At 44.3% G+C, this 17,216-nt stretch overlaps 1 protein-coding gene across 8 annotated transcripts in view; it reads left to right on the forward strand.

The window, feature by feature from the left end:
* The window catches only part of SOX5 (SRY-box transcription factor 5), a 1,042,959-nt gene that overhangs the window by 779,999 nt on the left and 245,744 nt on the right, over positions 1–17,216 (forward strand). For all 8 annotated transcript variants that reach the window (XM_087968772.1, XM_087968773.1, XM_087968768.1 and 5 more), the window contains 2 exons: positions 103–275; positions 3,485–3,553. In XM_087968772.1, coding sequence (XP_087824898.1) covers positions 103–275; positions 3,485–3,553 — 242 coding nt within the window. The remainder of the gene's footprint in view (positions 1–102; positions 276–3,484; positions 3,554–17,216) is intronic.

Genomic DNA, 17,216 nt, shown 5'->3' on the forward strand with positions numbered 1-17,216 from the left:
AGGCACGTTGTCTTGGAACCGTACCCAGATCTCATTTCTGATTCTCCCTCTCCTCTTTCTCCTTTTGCCTTTTTTTTTTTTTGCTCACCATATGATGCTCAGGGACTCCAGAGAGCCTAGCTGAGAAAGAGAGGCAGCTTATGGGCATGATCAATCAGCTGACCAGTTTGCGGGAGCAGCTGCTGGCGGCTCACGATGAGCAGAAGAAATTGGCGGCCTCGCAAATTGAGAAGCAGCGCCAGCAAATGGAGCTGGCCAAGCAGCAGCAAGAACAGGTGAGCAGGTTATTAAAAGGGACTTTTAATCTAGTCCTGCTCTGGCATCGGGGAGGCAGGAGATTAGCACTCTATTAACGCGTCCTTATTTCTAAGAGGGCTGAAATGTTCACGGAACTGTTCCCAGAATGGAACTGGAGAGCTGGAAGATTTTTTTTTAAAAAAAGAAGTTCAACGGAATATACAACGGGAGGTGTTATTTTCAGCACGCGGTGGAAGAGAGGAAGAGATCCCAGAGTTTTTTGACATAATGATATTGTCCAAATTGTGCAGACTATATTAGAAGTGGGGTTCTTAAAGCCACCCCCACAAGCCCTGCTCTTACTTCCCTGCCCCAAAGATCGGGGGGTGACCCCATGTACCCTTATCGAAAGAGTAGGGTTGAAAGAGAAGATTAGGGGCAAGGCACTCCCCACTCTTTCAGTTTAAACCAGGGGTCAGCAACCAGCGGTGGGAATCAAAACGTTTTACCACCGGTTTGGTGGGCATGGCTTGGTGGGCGCACTTTGCGCGTGTGCACACACTTTGCGTGCATGTGTATGCCAAACTCACACTTTGTGCAGGCGCAGAGGCCTTTGCACAGGCATAGAGGCGTTCCAACTCACTTCCTGCAAGCCTGCTCTCTTCCTGTCACCTCAGCAGCTGGCGCGCGGCACTCTTCTGTGCCACGCAAAGCAGCTGCACTTCAAAACCAGAGGATAAAAGCCTGGGCAGGCGGGCAGGAGGGCCCAACAGCAGAGTGGCAGAGAGAACTGGTTCTGTCTCCACTGCTCATCGCCGCTACTGGCAGGCCGAACCGGTAAAATACCACCACTGGTCAGCAACCTTCGGCTCTGGAGCCGCATGTGGCTCTTTTATCCCCCTGCTGCAGCTCCCTGTTGCTGGTCGGCTCCACAATTGAGAGGCCTTTTGGTTAAGGCAGGTAGAGGAAAAAGGACACCGTACTAGGAGGAGACTCTATGGTTGGGGGAACCACCATAGAGTCTGGTGGGCTCCAGAATTGAACAGGGGGCTTCCAGTTAGGACCTCTGTGGCTCTTTGAGTGTTTAAGTCTGCTGACCCATGGTTTAAACCTATTAAATATCTGACTCCATTACATTTTATAATGCAGGTAGTCCTCGACTTACGACTTCCATTGAGCCAATGTTTCTCTTGCTAAGTGAAGACACTTGTTAAGTGAGCTTTGCCTCATTTTACGACCTTTCTTGCCACAGTTGTTAAGGGAATCAGTGCAGTTGTTTTAGTTAGCAACACAATGGTGGAGTGAATCTGGCTTCCCCATTGACTTCGCTGGTCAGAAGGTCACAAAAGGAGATCGCATGACCCCGGACACTGCAACCGTCATTAATATGAGTCAGTTGTCAAAAGTCTGGATTTTGATAATGTTACCATGGAGATGCTGCAACGGTCGTGAGAAAATCGATCAAAGCTCACTTTTTTCAGTGCTATCTTAACTTCAAATGGTCACTAAATGAACCATTGTAAGTTGAGGATCGTTTCAACAAATATGACCCCAGGACAGTGCAACTGTACTAAATTCATGCCAACCATGCCCAAATTTTGGTCATGTGACCTTGGAGATGCTGCAACAGTTGTAAGTGCCAAAAATGGTCATAAATTGCTTTTTTCCCCCAATGCTGTTGTAACTTCAAAAGGTCATTGTGAATGGCTATAAGTCAAGGACTATTTGTACTTAAAACGTCTTCAGAATTCCTGACTTGACTATGTATAAAGTGTTTTCACATGGATATTTGGCTTCTGATACTTTCTCGTACTGTGATAATAGTAATAATGCGCAGTAAAATCTCGAGTCTTCTTCCCTTCTGAAATTTATTGGGTAAATTCACTGGACAGTCCTGCCCATGTTTAACTGAGCCATGGTTTATTCAACTTAATTGTCTGTGCTTGCCTATATCACACTCAACCATAAGCAATCATGATGTGGATTGGCATAACATACTAAGTCAGGAGTCTTCAAACTTGACAGGTTTAAGATTTGTGGACTTCAACTCCCAGAATTCTCTCTTCCAGTCATGTTAGCTCAAGAATTCTGGGAGTTGAAGTCCACAAATCTTAAACTTGCCACGTTTGAAGACCCTTGGACTAAGCCAACCTCATTGTCTAGTTCACGTCTGACAGAGGAGGCAAATTCCGCTTCAGCAAAATTGGAATCTTCCCAAATGTAGATCTAGAATTCATTTATAGTGGAGTAAAAAATGGGCTTCTTTCCAGATTGGACAAACTGACCTGGAATTGGAGGAATTGGAATTTGGTAACATTCACTCTTGGCTTAAACCAGTATTTCTCAACCTTGGCAGCTTGGGTGGCTGGGGGGGGGGAGGGGACAGAATTCCCCCTAGTTGGCAGGGGAATTCTGGGAATTGAAGTCCATCCATCTGCAAGCTGCCAAGGTTAAGAAACCCTGGCTTAACCTAAATATCTGAATGGATCTTCCATTTGAATGGTTCTAGAGGTTTGGGGGTTTTTTGTCCCCCTTTAATCCGAATCTGAAATTTTCTCCACCTCATTTATGAAATAGGTTTTAACAACTTTATTTTAAGTTTACTGTTACATTTCATCATCATTTTAAATTTAATAGTTTAATAATAAAACAGTTTTTACTACATACAGACTAAAAAAAAGGCTCCTTCTTCCACCCTGAACAAAATCAAGATAATTTTGTAGGATCAAAAGATCAATGCAGGGCAAAAAAAAAAAAAAAATGGAGATACAATCAGTAACTTGGACAAAATTAAAAGGAATTAAATTAATTTATGGGGGTTGAAGTGATCAGTGACTACTTATCATTAAGATGGTGAACGTCAACTTCTATGCTATCAGTGGCTGAGGAACATAAATTAGAAAATGCTACTGCTTTCATGGGTATTTACCATTGTGTCATCCATCACAAGCCTTCTAATATTCTTAGAATTGGATGAGAAAATATGTTCCAGCCACCCCCATCCCAAATCACCTTTTTTTTCCCCAGTGTAAGAACAACTTTTCAACTATGACTGCTACACATAATCAATACTTTATTGGATATAATAGAATGGATGTATCAATGGTTTTAATTTGAACAAGACTGTTTATGGGCAAAGATCTAAGCGCATTTAGAATCATTGGTCTTCTGAGACAGACACGCACAGATGCAAACATACATACATGCACGCGCTATTAAATTACATGTACATGTGTTGACCCTACAGATTGCAAGACAGCAGCAGCAACTTCTGCAACAACAACACAAAATCAACCTGCTTCAGCAACAGATCCAGGTCAGAGATTATGAATCTGTCCATTATTTCAATTATTCAACTCCGTTTTTGCATTCCTTTTCACTGTCTTCAATTCAGAGATGCAGTGCCAGTCATTAACAGAGGGGTTCCGTCAGGGGTGGGATTCTACTGGTTCGGACCAGTTCGGGCGAACCAGATGTTAAAGTTACACCTGGTTTGCTGAACCAGTATTTCAACTGACCGGCTGGCCCCTCACCTCTCAGGAGTCTCCACGCGGCCCATTTTCAATGGAGGTAAATGTAGGGTCTGCGTTGGAGACTCTGTGAGGGGGGGAAAGGGGTCTTTTGGAAGTCCGGAAACGGGCCTGTTTCTGGCTACCGGAGGGCCTCCAGAGCCCGGGAGAGGCCGTTTTTGCCCTTCCAGAGGGCTGGGGGAGGCCTCTGGACCCATGGGAGGGTGAAAAATGGCCTTCCCGGAAAATTCGAAGTTGCAAAACGGGCCTACTTCCATAGGGCTTCCAGAGGCCAGGGAGGTTGTTTTCGCCATCCCAGAGGCCCCGGGGAGGCCTCTAGACCCTTGGGAGTGCAAAAATGGCCTCCCCCGGGCTCTGGAGGCCCAGCAGAAGCCAAAAACAGGAAGGTCCGGTAGGCCCCGTCCACCATGACCCCGCCCACCCAGCAACCGGGCAGCGAACCAATTGCTGGGATTTTTTGAATCCCACCCCTGGGTTCCATATATGTAAACGGATGTCAGGTTTAAATTCAGGTTTGTGGCTTGAGGTTGGCGTGTATATTTGAACAAACTGGTTGAATTCCATATGAGTGAGGCCCATTGAAAGCCGGATGGAAAGCGCCTAAGGAGACACACATGGGTTGAAGGAGACATAACCAAGCCCAGTTGATTTAAAGGCATCTTCACAACGTTGGTAACCACAAGTTAATTTTCTGTGATGCGCGTGGTGTTAAATGAACAGCTGCTTTTCTTGGAAAAAACATCTGCAGAGGTGGTTTTTTTTTTTTTTGGAGACACATTTATCACATCCGCGGAACCAGAGGTGGGCTGCTGGGGGATTCGCAGGGGTTCGGGAGAGCCCTTAGCTAAGATTCTGTGCAATTCGGAGAGCCCCCAAGTCCCACTCCTGGCTGGCTCCGCCGACCCTGCCCCCTCCTCCCAGGAGTCCCCCACGTGGCCTGTTTTGGATGCAGGTAAGTGCAGGATGCCCGTGGAGGCTTGGGAAGGGGGAAAAATGGGCCTCCCAGAAATGGGCCTGTTTCTGGCTTCCAGAGAGCCTCCAGAGCATTTTCGCCCTCCCGGAAGCTCGAGGAAACCCTCCGGAGCCTGGGGAGAGCAAAAAACGCCCCCACTCCCTGTCGTGATGCAGGAGGCCAACTAGGCCACACCCATTATGGCCACACCCACCCAGCAACTGGGTAGAGAACACTTTGCAAAAAATTTTGAAGCCCACCCCTTTGTGGAACCCCGTTCATTTGCTTGGTAGCATTGGTACCGTACATAAATGTTCCTTCTCACAATGGGAAGCCCATTCACCCAGAAACATTTTTTGTGGAAAAAAAAATCATAGCATGTGGGCAGTGTCATCTCTCACGTAGCCAACCATACAGGTGATGGGGAATTATTTCTGTTGTGGCTCTAAATCCTATTCTGTGACAGTAGGTAGGATAACGTTTAGAAAACAATACCTATCTCTTTGCATCGTCTTCTGTGGCACAGGGTTATGCAAATGTCCTTACTATGTTCCTTGATTGGTTGATTGGTTCTCACATAATAAAAAGAGAAGAGAGAGGAAAAAATAGATTTCTGTACATTGGGAAAGTTAGGGCTATAAACAGGTCCAGCGAAGGATATTTTCTGGAGACTTTTTTTTACTACTAGAAGCAGTAACTTGTCCATCATCCTCAGTGCAGCAGAAGATCTGGGTTTAGTTCATTGTTTTTTGGAGCTCTTTTCCAACTGCTTTTCCAAATTCTGCTCATTCTGATCACAAAGTTGACAGAATGGTGAGAAAATGACACTAAAATCAATGTTAAAACATCATGGTTTGAATATTTAAGATGCAGACAATAGTTGTTCCTCTTCCTCCTCCTCCTCCTCCTCCTCCTCCTCCTCCTCCTCCTCCTCCTCCTCCTCCTCCTCCATCATTTAAAATCCTACTTTCTGGAGCCAATTTTCTATTAAAGCTTCCTAACTTCACAGTAATTCTCGTGCATGCCGTGTGAAGTGTTCATTGATTTTAATTTATATTTCATAAACTATCCTAATTTTTTGAGAGTGGTATTGTCAGAGGATTGATTTATTGATGGACCAATTTGATTTATGTAGCTGCTGATTTATATAGCTGCTTTATATATGTGGCTTAAAACTCAATAAATAAAATTCATAAAACACACTGTATAAAACAAAACATGTAGCGGCCAGCCGTCATCCAACCAATTTATCCCCGCAGCCAGGGGAGAGCCTCTATCCCACTCCAGATTTAGACATAAAGCCAAAACTTCAAGGCCTTGTGGAAAGTCCTGAGGGACAGGGACAATCTTAGGGAGAAAGATGTTGCAAAGACTGGGCACCATAACACAAAAGGCTCTCTCTTTCTGGTGCCCACAAATCAAAAGTAGCCGGAGCATGTCCCTCATCAGGTAGGACCAAGACAAGACATCTGGGAAGAGACATTACCGTAAATCGGGGTCTCCAACCTTGGCAACTTTAAGACTTGTGGAATTCTGGGAGTTGAAGTCCACAAGTCTTAAAGTTGCTAAGGTTGGAGACCCCTGCCGTAAATCACCTGATCCCAAGCCAAGGTGGTCTTTAAAGGTGGCAACCTTGAATTGCACACGCCAGCAGTCAGTAGCGCTTGCACAGCAATGGTGTCTCATAGTCAAAGTAATCGGTGCCAGTAGCTATCTACACCATCAACATTCTGCACTATTGGAAGCTTCTGAATGTAGCTCAAGAACAGCCCATGTAAAGCACGTTGCACCAATCCAGTCTGGACATCGCAAGGACATGAGTGACCTTGAGCAGAGCTTCCCCAGTCCTGGAATGGGCACTAAAGTACAATCCAAAGTTGTGCAGAAGCCTTTTTACCCACAGCTACCACCTGCTCTTAGAGAGTAGTGACAGCTTGGCAAACTCCCAAATGCCATGCCATGCCATGCCATAGCTTGCTGTGAATGCCCTTGGCTTCCTTCCTTCCTTCCTTCCTTCCTTCCTTCCTTCCTTCCTTCCTTCCTTCCTTCCTTCCTTCCACCCATCCATCCTCCTTCCTCCATCCTTCCTCCCTCCATTCCCCTTCCTTCCTCCCTTCCTCCATCCTTCCATCCGCCCTCCCTCCATTCCCCTCCCTCCTGCCCCATTCTCCTTCCTCTCTCCCTCCCCTTCTTTCCATCTCTCCCTCCATTCCCTTCCGCCTCCCTCCATCCCCATTCTCCTTCCTTCCATCCTTCCATCCTCCCTCCCCCATTCTCCTTCCTTCCTTCCATCCTCCCTCCTTCCCTCCATTTTCCTTCCTTCCTTCCTTCCACCCACCCATCCTCCTTCCCTCCATCCTCCCTCCCACCATTCCCTCCCCCTCCCCCATTCTCCTTCCTCTCCCCCCCTTCTTTCCATCCTCTCTCCCTCCATTCCCCTTCCTGCCTCCCTTCATCCCCCATTCTCCTTCCTTCCATCCTCCCTCCTTCCCTCCATTTTCCTTCCTTCCTTCCTTCCACCCACCCATCCTCCTTCCCTCCATCCTTCCTCCCTCCATTCCCCTTCCTTCCTCCCTTCCTCCATCCTTCCATCCGCCCTCCCTCCATTCCCCTCCCTCCCTGCCCCATTCTCCTTCCTCTCTCCCTCCCCCTTCTTTCCATCCTCTCTCCCTCCATTCCCCTTCCCGCCTCCCTCCATCCCCCATTCTCCTTCCTTCCATCCTTCCATCCTCCCTCCCCCATTCTCCTTCCTTCCTTCCATCCTCCCTCCTTCCCTCCATTTTCCTTCCTTCCTTCCTTCCTTCCACCCACCCATCCTCCTTCCCTCCATCCTCCCTCCCACCATTCCCCTCCCCCCACTCCCCATTCTCCTTCCTCTCTCCCTCCCCTTCTTTCCATCCCTCTCCCTCCTCTCTCCCTCCATTCCCCTTCCTGCCTCCTCCTTCATCCCCCATTTCCTTCCTTCCTTCCTTCCTCCCTCCTTCCTTCCTCCATCCTCCTCCACCATTCCTCCCCACTCCCCATTTCCTTCCTCTCCTCCCCTTCCATCCTCCTCCTCCATTCCCTTCCTGCCCCTCATCCCCATTCTCCTTCCTTCCATCCTCCCTCCTTCCTCCATTTTCCTTCCTTCCTTCCTTCCACCCACCCATCCTCCTTCCCTCCATCTTTCCTCCCTCCATTCCCCTTCCTTCCTCCCTTCCTCCATCCTTCCATCCTTCCATCCTCCCTCCCCCATTCCCCTCCCTTCCTCCCCCATTCTCCTTCCTCTCTCCCTCCCCCTTCTTTCCATCCTCTCTCCCTCCATCCCCCATTCTCCTTCCTTCCATCCTTCCATCCTCCCTCCCTCCCTCCATTCTCTTCCTTCCTTCCTTCCATCCATCCTTCTTCCCTCCCTCTCTCCCTCCCTCCATTCTCCTCCCTCCCTCCCCCATTTTCCTTCCTTCCCTCCCCCTCCCTCCCTCCCTCCCTTTTTGTTACTTTATTTTAATCTAACATTTGAACCTCCCAATGCACTGAGCTGATCATGCTAAACAGTGATTTAAAAATATATATATATATACAGGGGTCCCTTATATCTCATAGAGCTAATGGTCTACTTCATTTCCCCTTCCCTCAACTTGTGCTGGTAACACACCAGGAAGCAAACCAAGTGCCTGACCTAGAAAATCCCTAGCTAACCCAGGACCCAGTTCTACCCATCTACCTACAAAGCCCATCCTAGGATTCCCTGCCCTCATTTTTGTATCCAGTGAGGTTCGTGAGGTCTTTCTACAAAATGCGTTTCCCTGCATTCTGGGCTTCAGGCTGCCTTGGAACAAATGTGTTGGTTTCCAGCCTCCGTCCTTCTTGGGAAGAAGGATATTTGCTTCTCCTGCCCACCGCTCTTTTGCAACGTGGCCAACTCCCAGGCATCTCTTACACCGCGGGCATTTTGAAGAGCGCTTTTTATTTTATTTATTTATTTCCCACCATATGCTGTGCATATGGAATGGCCCAGCATGACGCCAAGGGGGCAAAGAGAGGAGACGAAAACTCTTGTCCATTGAACTGACCTGCGATGGGGAGCATGAATGCGCCATATGATTCGCATCTCAACCATGTGGAGAACATGGAGACATGGGCACTTTTCCTTGGCAGCCAGAAAAGGCAGTTTCTGCTGAGGGAAGGTGAAAAAGGGAGAGGGGAGAGAGAGAGAGAGAGAGAGAGAGAGAGAGAGAGAGAGAGATGATTTGAGCAAGGTAACAATAATTTTTTTCTACCGCTGGCTGGTGAAGGAATTTAGGACGTTGTTTTCTTTATATCTCCGTCGGCCCCTTAATTGACGATGCTTTAAAATTGAATGACTAGCAGTCAAAACGTGTTTGCTTCAAGCTGAGAAGAAAAATGCCGGTGTCGGTGCTTCCAAACTGATTGCGCTTTGTACACAAGTGACAGCCGCAGTCACTTTGAGTGACTGATAAGTGGGAAGCTTTGCAGCTTATCAAGGAATGTGCAGCCGAACAAGAAAAGGACTTTGAGCCATTCAGATGCCTTGGCATGTTCCGAATCACATCTCACATCCGTCAGCCTCCGGGAAGCACTGGGAGACACGGCGAAATCAATTTCGTAGCCCTCCATCTTTCGGGGGGGAAAATAAGGGCAATAGGGCGACATCACAAAGTTTCTCTTTGTTTCCCGAAAAGGAGAGCATCAGAGATGGTATTCAGCCAGTTCTGACAGGGTCTGGAGAACCAGTAGCAGAATTTTTGAGCAGTTCGGAGAAGCTTTGCCTGGCCTTCTTCCCTGTGAATTTTATTTTGAACTGAGTGAACAACGCTGATGATGTTACTTAGTTTGGTAATGAAATGTCTGCGACCAAGTTTGCAGCCAAGATCAGAGAACACCAAGAACCCCTCAGTTCAACCCTGAGCTACAAATATTCTCATTTATCAGTTATTTTGAACTTTTCATTCCACCAACTCATGAGTAGGTGGAGTTGCTAATTTGCAAACTATTTCCTGTGTTCAGTCTATTAAAAAAAAATTAACATTGCAGGCAACAAGTTGGATAGAGAGATAGTAGAAAGCAACCTCTAGGGATTTGCTACCCTTTAAATCCAAACCTAAAATATTTATTTTGGAGAGGGCCTGGTATGCATGAAGCACTTGCTAACAGCTCTTTAAAGCAGCTGCATCTTTTTCTGGATTTTCATAGTAGCCATGTGATCCTGGATGATACACATTTGAGTTAAGGAAGCAGTAGTGAGGTATATGACAAGGTGTTTGGGGGAAGGTGTGAGTACAGCCTACTGCACTTATGGTTCCTTCTTAAAGCAGCTGCATCTTTTCATGGGATCACACAATAGACATCCACAGTCCTGGGAAAGAACATTTTGGGCTGATAATATGTCCATCCTCATTACACAACACCTTTTCAGTCTCAGGTCGAAGCACAGCACACCCCTACCAACTTCTTATGCTATATATCCATGAGGTTCATTGGATTATGTGGAATTTCTGGTACAGGGAATTTTTACTCAACTCACAACCACAATTGAGTCCAAAATGTCCAACTAAATGGAGGCAAGTTGTTCCACTGATTAATTGTTCTTACTATCTGGAAATTTCTCCTTGGTTTTAGGTTGCTTCTCTCCTTGGTTAGTTTCCACCCATTGCTTCTTATCCTGCCCTCAGGTGCTTTGGAGAATAGCTTGACTCCCTTTTCTTTTTGGCAGCCCCTGAGATATTGGAATACTGCTATGATGTCACCCCTAGTCCTTTTCACCAAACTAGACAAACCCAATTCCAGCAACCATTCTAGGGACATCTGGTTGTGTACATCCTGACATTTGTAGCATAGACTTCGGCCCTCCTTTTATAAAGGCAACATCTAATGTCAAAATTGTGTTCAAGTGTGATTTTTATGTATGGGATAAGAAGGTACCTAAGATAAGGCTGATCAGTTTATTCCGTGCTTATATTTTGGGAATGCTTATTCATATTACTTAATGCTTAATAATATTAAAAATAGGCATAGATTATTTTTATGCCCCCCTTATGGGCAAAAGAGAAGTTCTCAGTTCTGGACATTTTTATTATGTTTGGAACTTCTATGGAGTTACAAAATTAGATTCTGATTGATGCAGCATCGCCTGGAAAACAGTGCCTTCCTAAAGTGAAGAAGTTGACCGACCCTCAGCTAAAATGAACAATGCTGCATTGTATTAACTTCGATCCTGTATGGGCAATTTTGACATTTTGCCTGTAGCCTCTTTGCTAACAAACTGTTGAGACTTGTCCAGAGTGACTCACAAGAAATGTAAGTGCCCCACCAAATGATTCATCCACCCCGCCCCATTGAAAGCATCACGGTAGCTTTCCTTTTACACACTGTTTCTTTAAAGACAAGACAGTGTCCACTGTTCTTTTATTTGTAGGACGTGATTGTTTAGCAAGTATAACCTGAAGTCTCTATAGAAGGTTTCTTTTTCTGATTAGTTACGTTGTACATTTTCTAGGGCAGTGGTGGCTAACCTTTTTGGGCTCCTGTGCCAAAAATTGAGCATGCGCTTGCATGCTTGCACTCGCATGCCAGCACCCAGAAGGCAATGTGTGCCCCCCATGCCCCCTATGCATGCACATGCAATCCCCACCCACCCTGCCACCCCTTTACCTGCCCTGCACCTCACAGCTGGTTTTCAGCCGGTTTGAGGCCTTTTTCAACCTCCCAGAGGCTTCAGGAAGTTTTCTGCAGGCTTCTGCAGGCTTTTCAGGCCGAAAACTAGGCCCGTTCCAGTATTTCCGGAAAAACAGGAAGTGATGAAACGGGCCTAGTTTTGGCCTGAAAAGCCTGCAGAAGCCTGCAGAAGCTTTCCTGAAGCCTCTGGAAGACCAAAAAAGGCCTCAAACCAACCAAAAATCAGCTGTGAGGTGCACACATGCGCAGTGAGGTAAGTTTACCTGCAGCTCGCGTGCCGGTACAAATGGCTCTGCGTGCCACCTGTTGCACGCATGCCATAGGTTCGCCATCATGGTTCTAGGATTTCTAGCCCCCATTAAATTTTGCAGGGATAATTTTTAATGAGCCATCACATTGGGTTTAGTGGTACAATGCAATTTGAAATCTGGTTTTCTTATTAGCAATTACATTTCTGTCTCATTCTTCCTGCACGCAAAACATTTTGGTTTTAAGACAGAGGATAAACATTTGCCAAACAAATTCCTGTGGCATTTAGCAGAATTTTTTGATATCACATAAAGATGTTAATTTTTAGAAATAGACATATATATATTTTGCATTGAGTGAATATATAGATGGCATGATTTTTCTGATCACATCCACTGTGAAATACACCCCAAGCTACTTTTCAGCTTATTCCATCCTCAAATGCAATTATTCTTTGATTTCTTCAATCCCTGGTGATACAATCCAGGTCCTATATAGTTATATTTCCTTTAAAAGTATTGCTGGTATCAATATAACCTATCAGATGCTTATATTTCTGTTACTTTTTACTTCTGAGATTTCCAATTTAATTCCCAGATGCAACTTGGATTTTCCAATATCCCTGATTGTATTAGTAAATCCGACTAGGTGACTTTTGACCAATCCCCAGGAAACCATGGGTTCTAGACCTGCCTTAAGCGTGAAAGACGCCTGGGTGACTTTGGCCAAGTCACTGGGAGACTGTGAGTTCTAGTCTCATCTTAGGCACAAAAGTCAGCTAGGTGACTTTGTATGAGTCACTGTCTCTCAGCCCAACTTACCTCACAGGGCTGTTGTTATTGTGGGGAAAATAGGAGAAGGGAGGTACGTTGTTTGCCACCTTGAGTTATTTGTAAAAAATATCTGCAGGCTATATAATAAATAAATGCAGTTATAAAAGGGGAGAAGAAACTAGAGTTAGGATTGTCAGCATGTTACCTATTGAAATTTTAGTTCCCCCAAAAACTCCAACCTGCGTAGTTAATTGCAGGAATTATGGCAAACATTTGGAGGCCATCAGACCAGACCAAGAACTTTTTGGGACCCCCAAAATGGCTGAGCAGTAATGCTTTTGACCATGGACCTCATTGTCCTGAAGCCTTGGACTCCTTTTTCATCCTTTACCCAATTTGCTGAGATTTCCCCATGAATATTCATCTATTTTTCCTCTGTCTTTATTTCCAAAAACTAAAAAAAAAAGGTTCCTTTCTAAGCGCTTCTATTTGAAATCATTGAGAATACTCCAGAGTAAGCAGAATAGGGATTACACCTAGGGAGTGTGGGGGGGAGAAGAGAAGAAAGCCACCAAACCAGTCCCATTATTTGTTGGAGGTTTTTCTTCTACACCCATTGTCTGCTTCTCTTTTTGTTGTGCGTAGCAGGTGTTTCTTTCACTACACCAAAGCTGGCAGTACAAGGGTTTCTTTTGTGTTGGCTCCTTGGAGACTTTTGATTAAACTCTTCTTTATGACGACGATGCCAAGTTGCACATGGAATCTGTGTGGAAACAAATGCTTTCAACTTCTTCATTTATTCTCATTGCTCAAGCCTTTCTCCTCCTCCTCCCTGTGTTATCTGCCATTTGCCAGCTAAATCTATAAGCAGATCTTATTCCTGGCCACCAATCCTTTTTTTTTTTTTTTTTAGAAAAAATAAACCCTCTTCCTTTAGCAATCCTGAATAGGTTTAGCTATTGAAAATCAGTGGTGAACGAAAATAATTAAAAAGAAAATATCTTTTCAAGAAATTATTGTTATTTTTTAAAAATAATAATAAAGGGAAGGGTAATAGAATTGTGATGATGCCTGACCTTAAAAAAAGTCTCCATTTCAATCCCTTGTATGAGAACTGGTACCAGTTTTGATTGTTCAAAGCTAGATAGAACGTAAAGTTCATTCCCCCAATTCTAATGCAATTTCTAAGGTCAATATGAAACCAGATTGGTACCTCGTGGGATTGTGTCAAAAGAGCAGGCTGTTTTGAGGAAAATATCAGAATATCCCTCTCTGGGTAAAGTTTTAGGTAGCTCTGAAATATGAAAATATTCATTTTTTTTCCAGAAAAATATTGCCCTGGATAGTCTTTGTATGAAGAAGAAAAATCTAGAATTACATTTCTCTTACTTCAACCCAACCTCATTTCTTCTCCATGAGATTTGAACATAGCAAAATCTCTCCAGCTATTATTTTAAAGGGGACAAAAGGGGACATGGCAATGGTCATAAGTATGAACCAGTGGCCAAGCAGCTGAATTTTGATCGCATGATCATGGGGATGCTACAAAGGTCGTAAGTGTGAAAAATGATCCTGAGTCACTTTTTTCAGGGCTGCTGTAGGTTTGAATGGTCATTAAATGAACCGTTGTAAGTTGAGGACTACCTGTAACCTTGATTTTGCCAGCCAACTTTCCATGTAAACTTTTTAAGAGGATATGGATCCTGTTGAAAGTTAAAACCTATCCCTTTCCTAGAAAATTGAAATATTCTAGGAAATATTTAAAAAGGCAGAATATTTCCCCTAAAAAGAGTAGAAATTCAAAAGCAGAAACTCACCTCAGAAGCAGAAACTCAGCCCCACCACACCTTTGCTAATGGACCATTACTCTGGCCTAGGCCAGCCTATTTTACATAATAAAGATCTCCAGGTAGAGCTATAATAGGAATTGCCCAAAGCCCTTTCATTACATCATCATCCAGCAAGGCTCAACCAAGCCTGGAACTCAGGACAGCCTACAGAGTGGCCCCTGCATGGCCTCCATGGGAGTCTGACAACCAATCAGAATACAAGCTCAAATTCAAATCCCAACAGAGGGTATAAAACCCAGGCACTCTCAGCATCTCAGCCCTTCCTTCTTTGGAGCTCCAAGGCATGTGATCCTGTCCACCATTAAAACCATCTTTCCAAACAGCCTCCATGTTTCCAGTGTCTTTTTCCCCACTTGGAATTGGACCCAGAAGGATAATTGTTCCAACAATGCCTCAGCTCATTTAGACATCAGTGGACAAATGTTGCTTCCATCTTCGATGCTTCAGCTCTTGTCTCTACTCCCACCTCACACCTGCATTCATTTTTAATCACTTTATCCTCCTGAGGGAAGAAGGCAAGACTGGTCTTGATGTTAGACCAAGAAAACGATCAAAACTACACAAAAGTTTGAATCACAAAGTTTTGAGTGACACCCTAAGCCCACCTGTCCTGAAAGGGAGCTGAGAACACGTGTGTCTCTTTGAGGAGAAGTCGAAGACTATCTGTATACAGAGGGGGGGAAAAACAAACCTGTTTTTGAAAGATTGCTTTTCTTCCCGGTCTCACAATGGAAATGTCAGAACGAAAGAAGAATAAATGCTCGGCTGCAATAAACCGAGAAAAGAAAATGTTCTTTTGTATTATCAGGGGACAAAGTCAAAGTGTGTTGACATGTTCTGAGACGCAAGACAAAACAAACAGAGTTTGCAGAGATCACAAACTTATCTGAGATTTTAGGAAGAAAAACAACCGAGTTTTAGAGTTTAAAATATGGATTTTTTTTCCCCTGTAAACAGTACACTGTTTGAAAACCAACTGCATTCACTGCTATGTTTGATTGAGATAAACTTATTCAAATCTAATTCCTTCTAGTGCTTGTGAAAAAAATGGATCTAAGGAAGCTGAGCCAAATTGTCCAACTCCATTCCCACTTTTATCTATATTTTAGATATAAAATATATAAAAGTTTTGTCCTTATCTCTGTGTTTTTAGAACTTCTTAGAAGGCAATGATATACATATATAAAAGTGTCATGCCCTTGTTAGAGACAGACTCTGAGGGAGAGGAGGAACAACCTACGGGGAGTGGAGGTGTGGCTCCGGAGGTTGTGGAGGAGGCTGGAGAAGGGCAGAGGCCAGCTGGGCAGTCAGAGGAAGAACCAGGCCCATCCCCTCTTCATCCTAGGACTTGCAGGGAGGAACAGAGAAGGAAACAACTTGACTTACGAGAGAGGAAGTGGCCATGATCCTCATCATTGGTTGCAGCTGGGGAGACTCATATATAAGAGAGGCGGTTAAAACACATTGCCAGAAGCAAAGCATGTTTTATTTTGGGCTAAAGTTATCTTGGTTGGCGTCCTTCCAACAGACTGTGCCTTGTTATCTCCTTGAAGTTGGTAATTACTCATCCTGGTCCGTTGTGGAAATTCCTTCATTGTAGTTTGTTTTAGTTTTTTTATTTCATCTCTATCTGCTCATTAAGTTTGGACTGTATTGCTTTCTTTTGAAGACTATTTTTGAGTACGTTTTATCTCCAACTGAGAATTATTGAACAGTGGGGCCAAGTTGGAGGCATTAAAGGACATTTATTTACGTTTTTGATTTTGTACGTTTGTATTACACTCCGGGTCATCACAAAAAGATATTTGCTTGGAGTTCTTACTGGTCTTCATTTGGGCTGGGTAATGCAGCTAATCCTTGACTTATGACCACAATTGAGCCCAACATTACTGTTGCTAAGTGATATATGGTATTTGTTAAGTGAATTTTGCCCCATTTTTACAAACTTTCTTGCCACCATTGTTAAGTGAATCACTGCAGTTAAGTTAGTAACCTGATTGTTTAGTGAATCCCTTGACTTTCCTTGTCCGAGGGTCGCAAAAGTTGATCACATGATCCCAGGACACTGCAATCATCATGAATATGTACCACTTGCCAAGCACCCAAATTTTGATCATGTGACCACGGGGATGTTGCAGTGGTCATAAGCGTGAAAACGGCCATAAGTCACTTTTTTCAGTGCCATTGTAACTTTAAACAGTCACTAAATGAACCGTGTAAATCCAGGGTCTTCAAACTTGACAGCTTTAAGACTTGTGGGCTTTAATTCCCAGAATTCCCTCCTCCAGTCATGTTATCTCAGGAATTCTGGGAGTTGAAGTCCACAAGTCTTAAACTTGCTAAGTGTGAAGATCCTTGGTGTAAATCAAGGACTACCTGTAAAGCTTTGGCTACACCGATTACCCACAAGCGTCACTATCTTCATTTTGCATCTAATGGATCCCTCTTCTTTTAATTTTTCCAAATTATCAAATTATAAAAAGCTCATTCTACTCTGTTCTAATACTCTCTCCCTCTCTCCCTCTCCTCCCTCTCTCTCTCTCTCTCCTCCTCTCTCTCTCTCTCTCTCTCTTTCACACACACACACACACACACACACACCTGGATTTATGTTTCAGTTGTCAACTTGAGAATATGTTCTTGTCTTCAATTTCCTTGTAATTACAACTCTATCTGACTGGCTCATGGCTTGTAACCTTTGATAAATGGTCTTGGCCCATAAAACAATTGCATAGAAATATTAGAAATATTATACTATTTAGAATGAAATACAGTGGTAGTTACAGTGGTCCTTTGGGGGAAAAAATCCATTATAGGGCAATATTGGTATAGCACCAACCAAAATGCCATGCACGTCCTCACACAGAATATTTCAGGTGATAAGATTTTACAAAGGGGTTGGGGAAGAAGTCCAATGATTACAGTAGGCGTTTCACCCATCATATTTGTG

The sequence above is a fragment of the Notechis scutatus genome, chromosome 6 (assembly GCF_049901735.1).
Source record: "Notechis scutatus isolate UNSWTSFEM ecotype Mainland chromosome 6, rNotScu1.2, whole genome shotgun sequence".
Classification (NCBI taxonomy): domain Eukaryota; kingdom Metazoa; phylum Chordata; class Lepidosauria; order Squamata; family Elapidae; genus Notechis; species Notechis scutatus.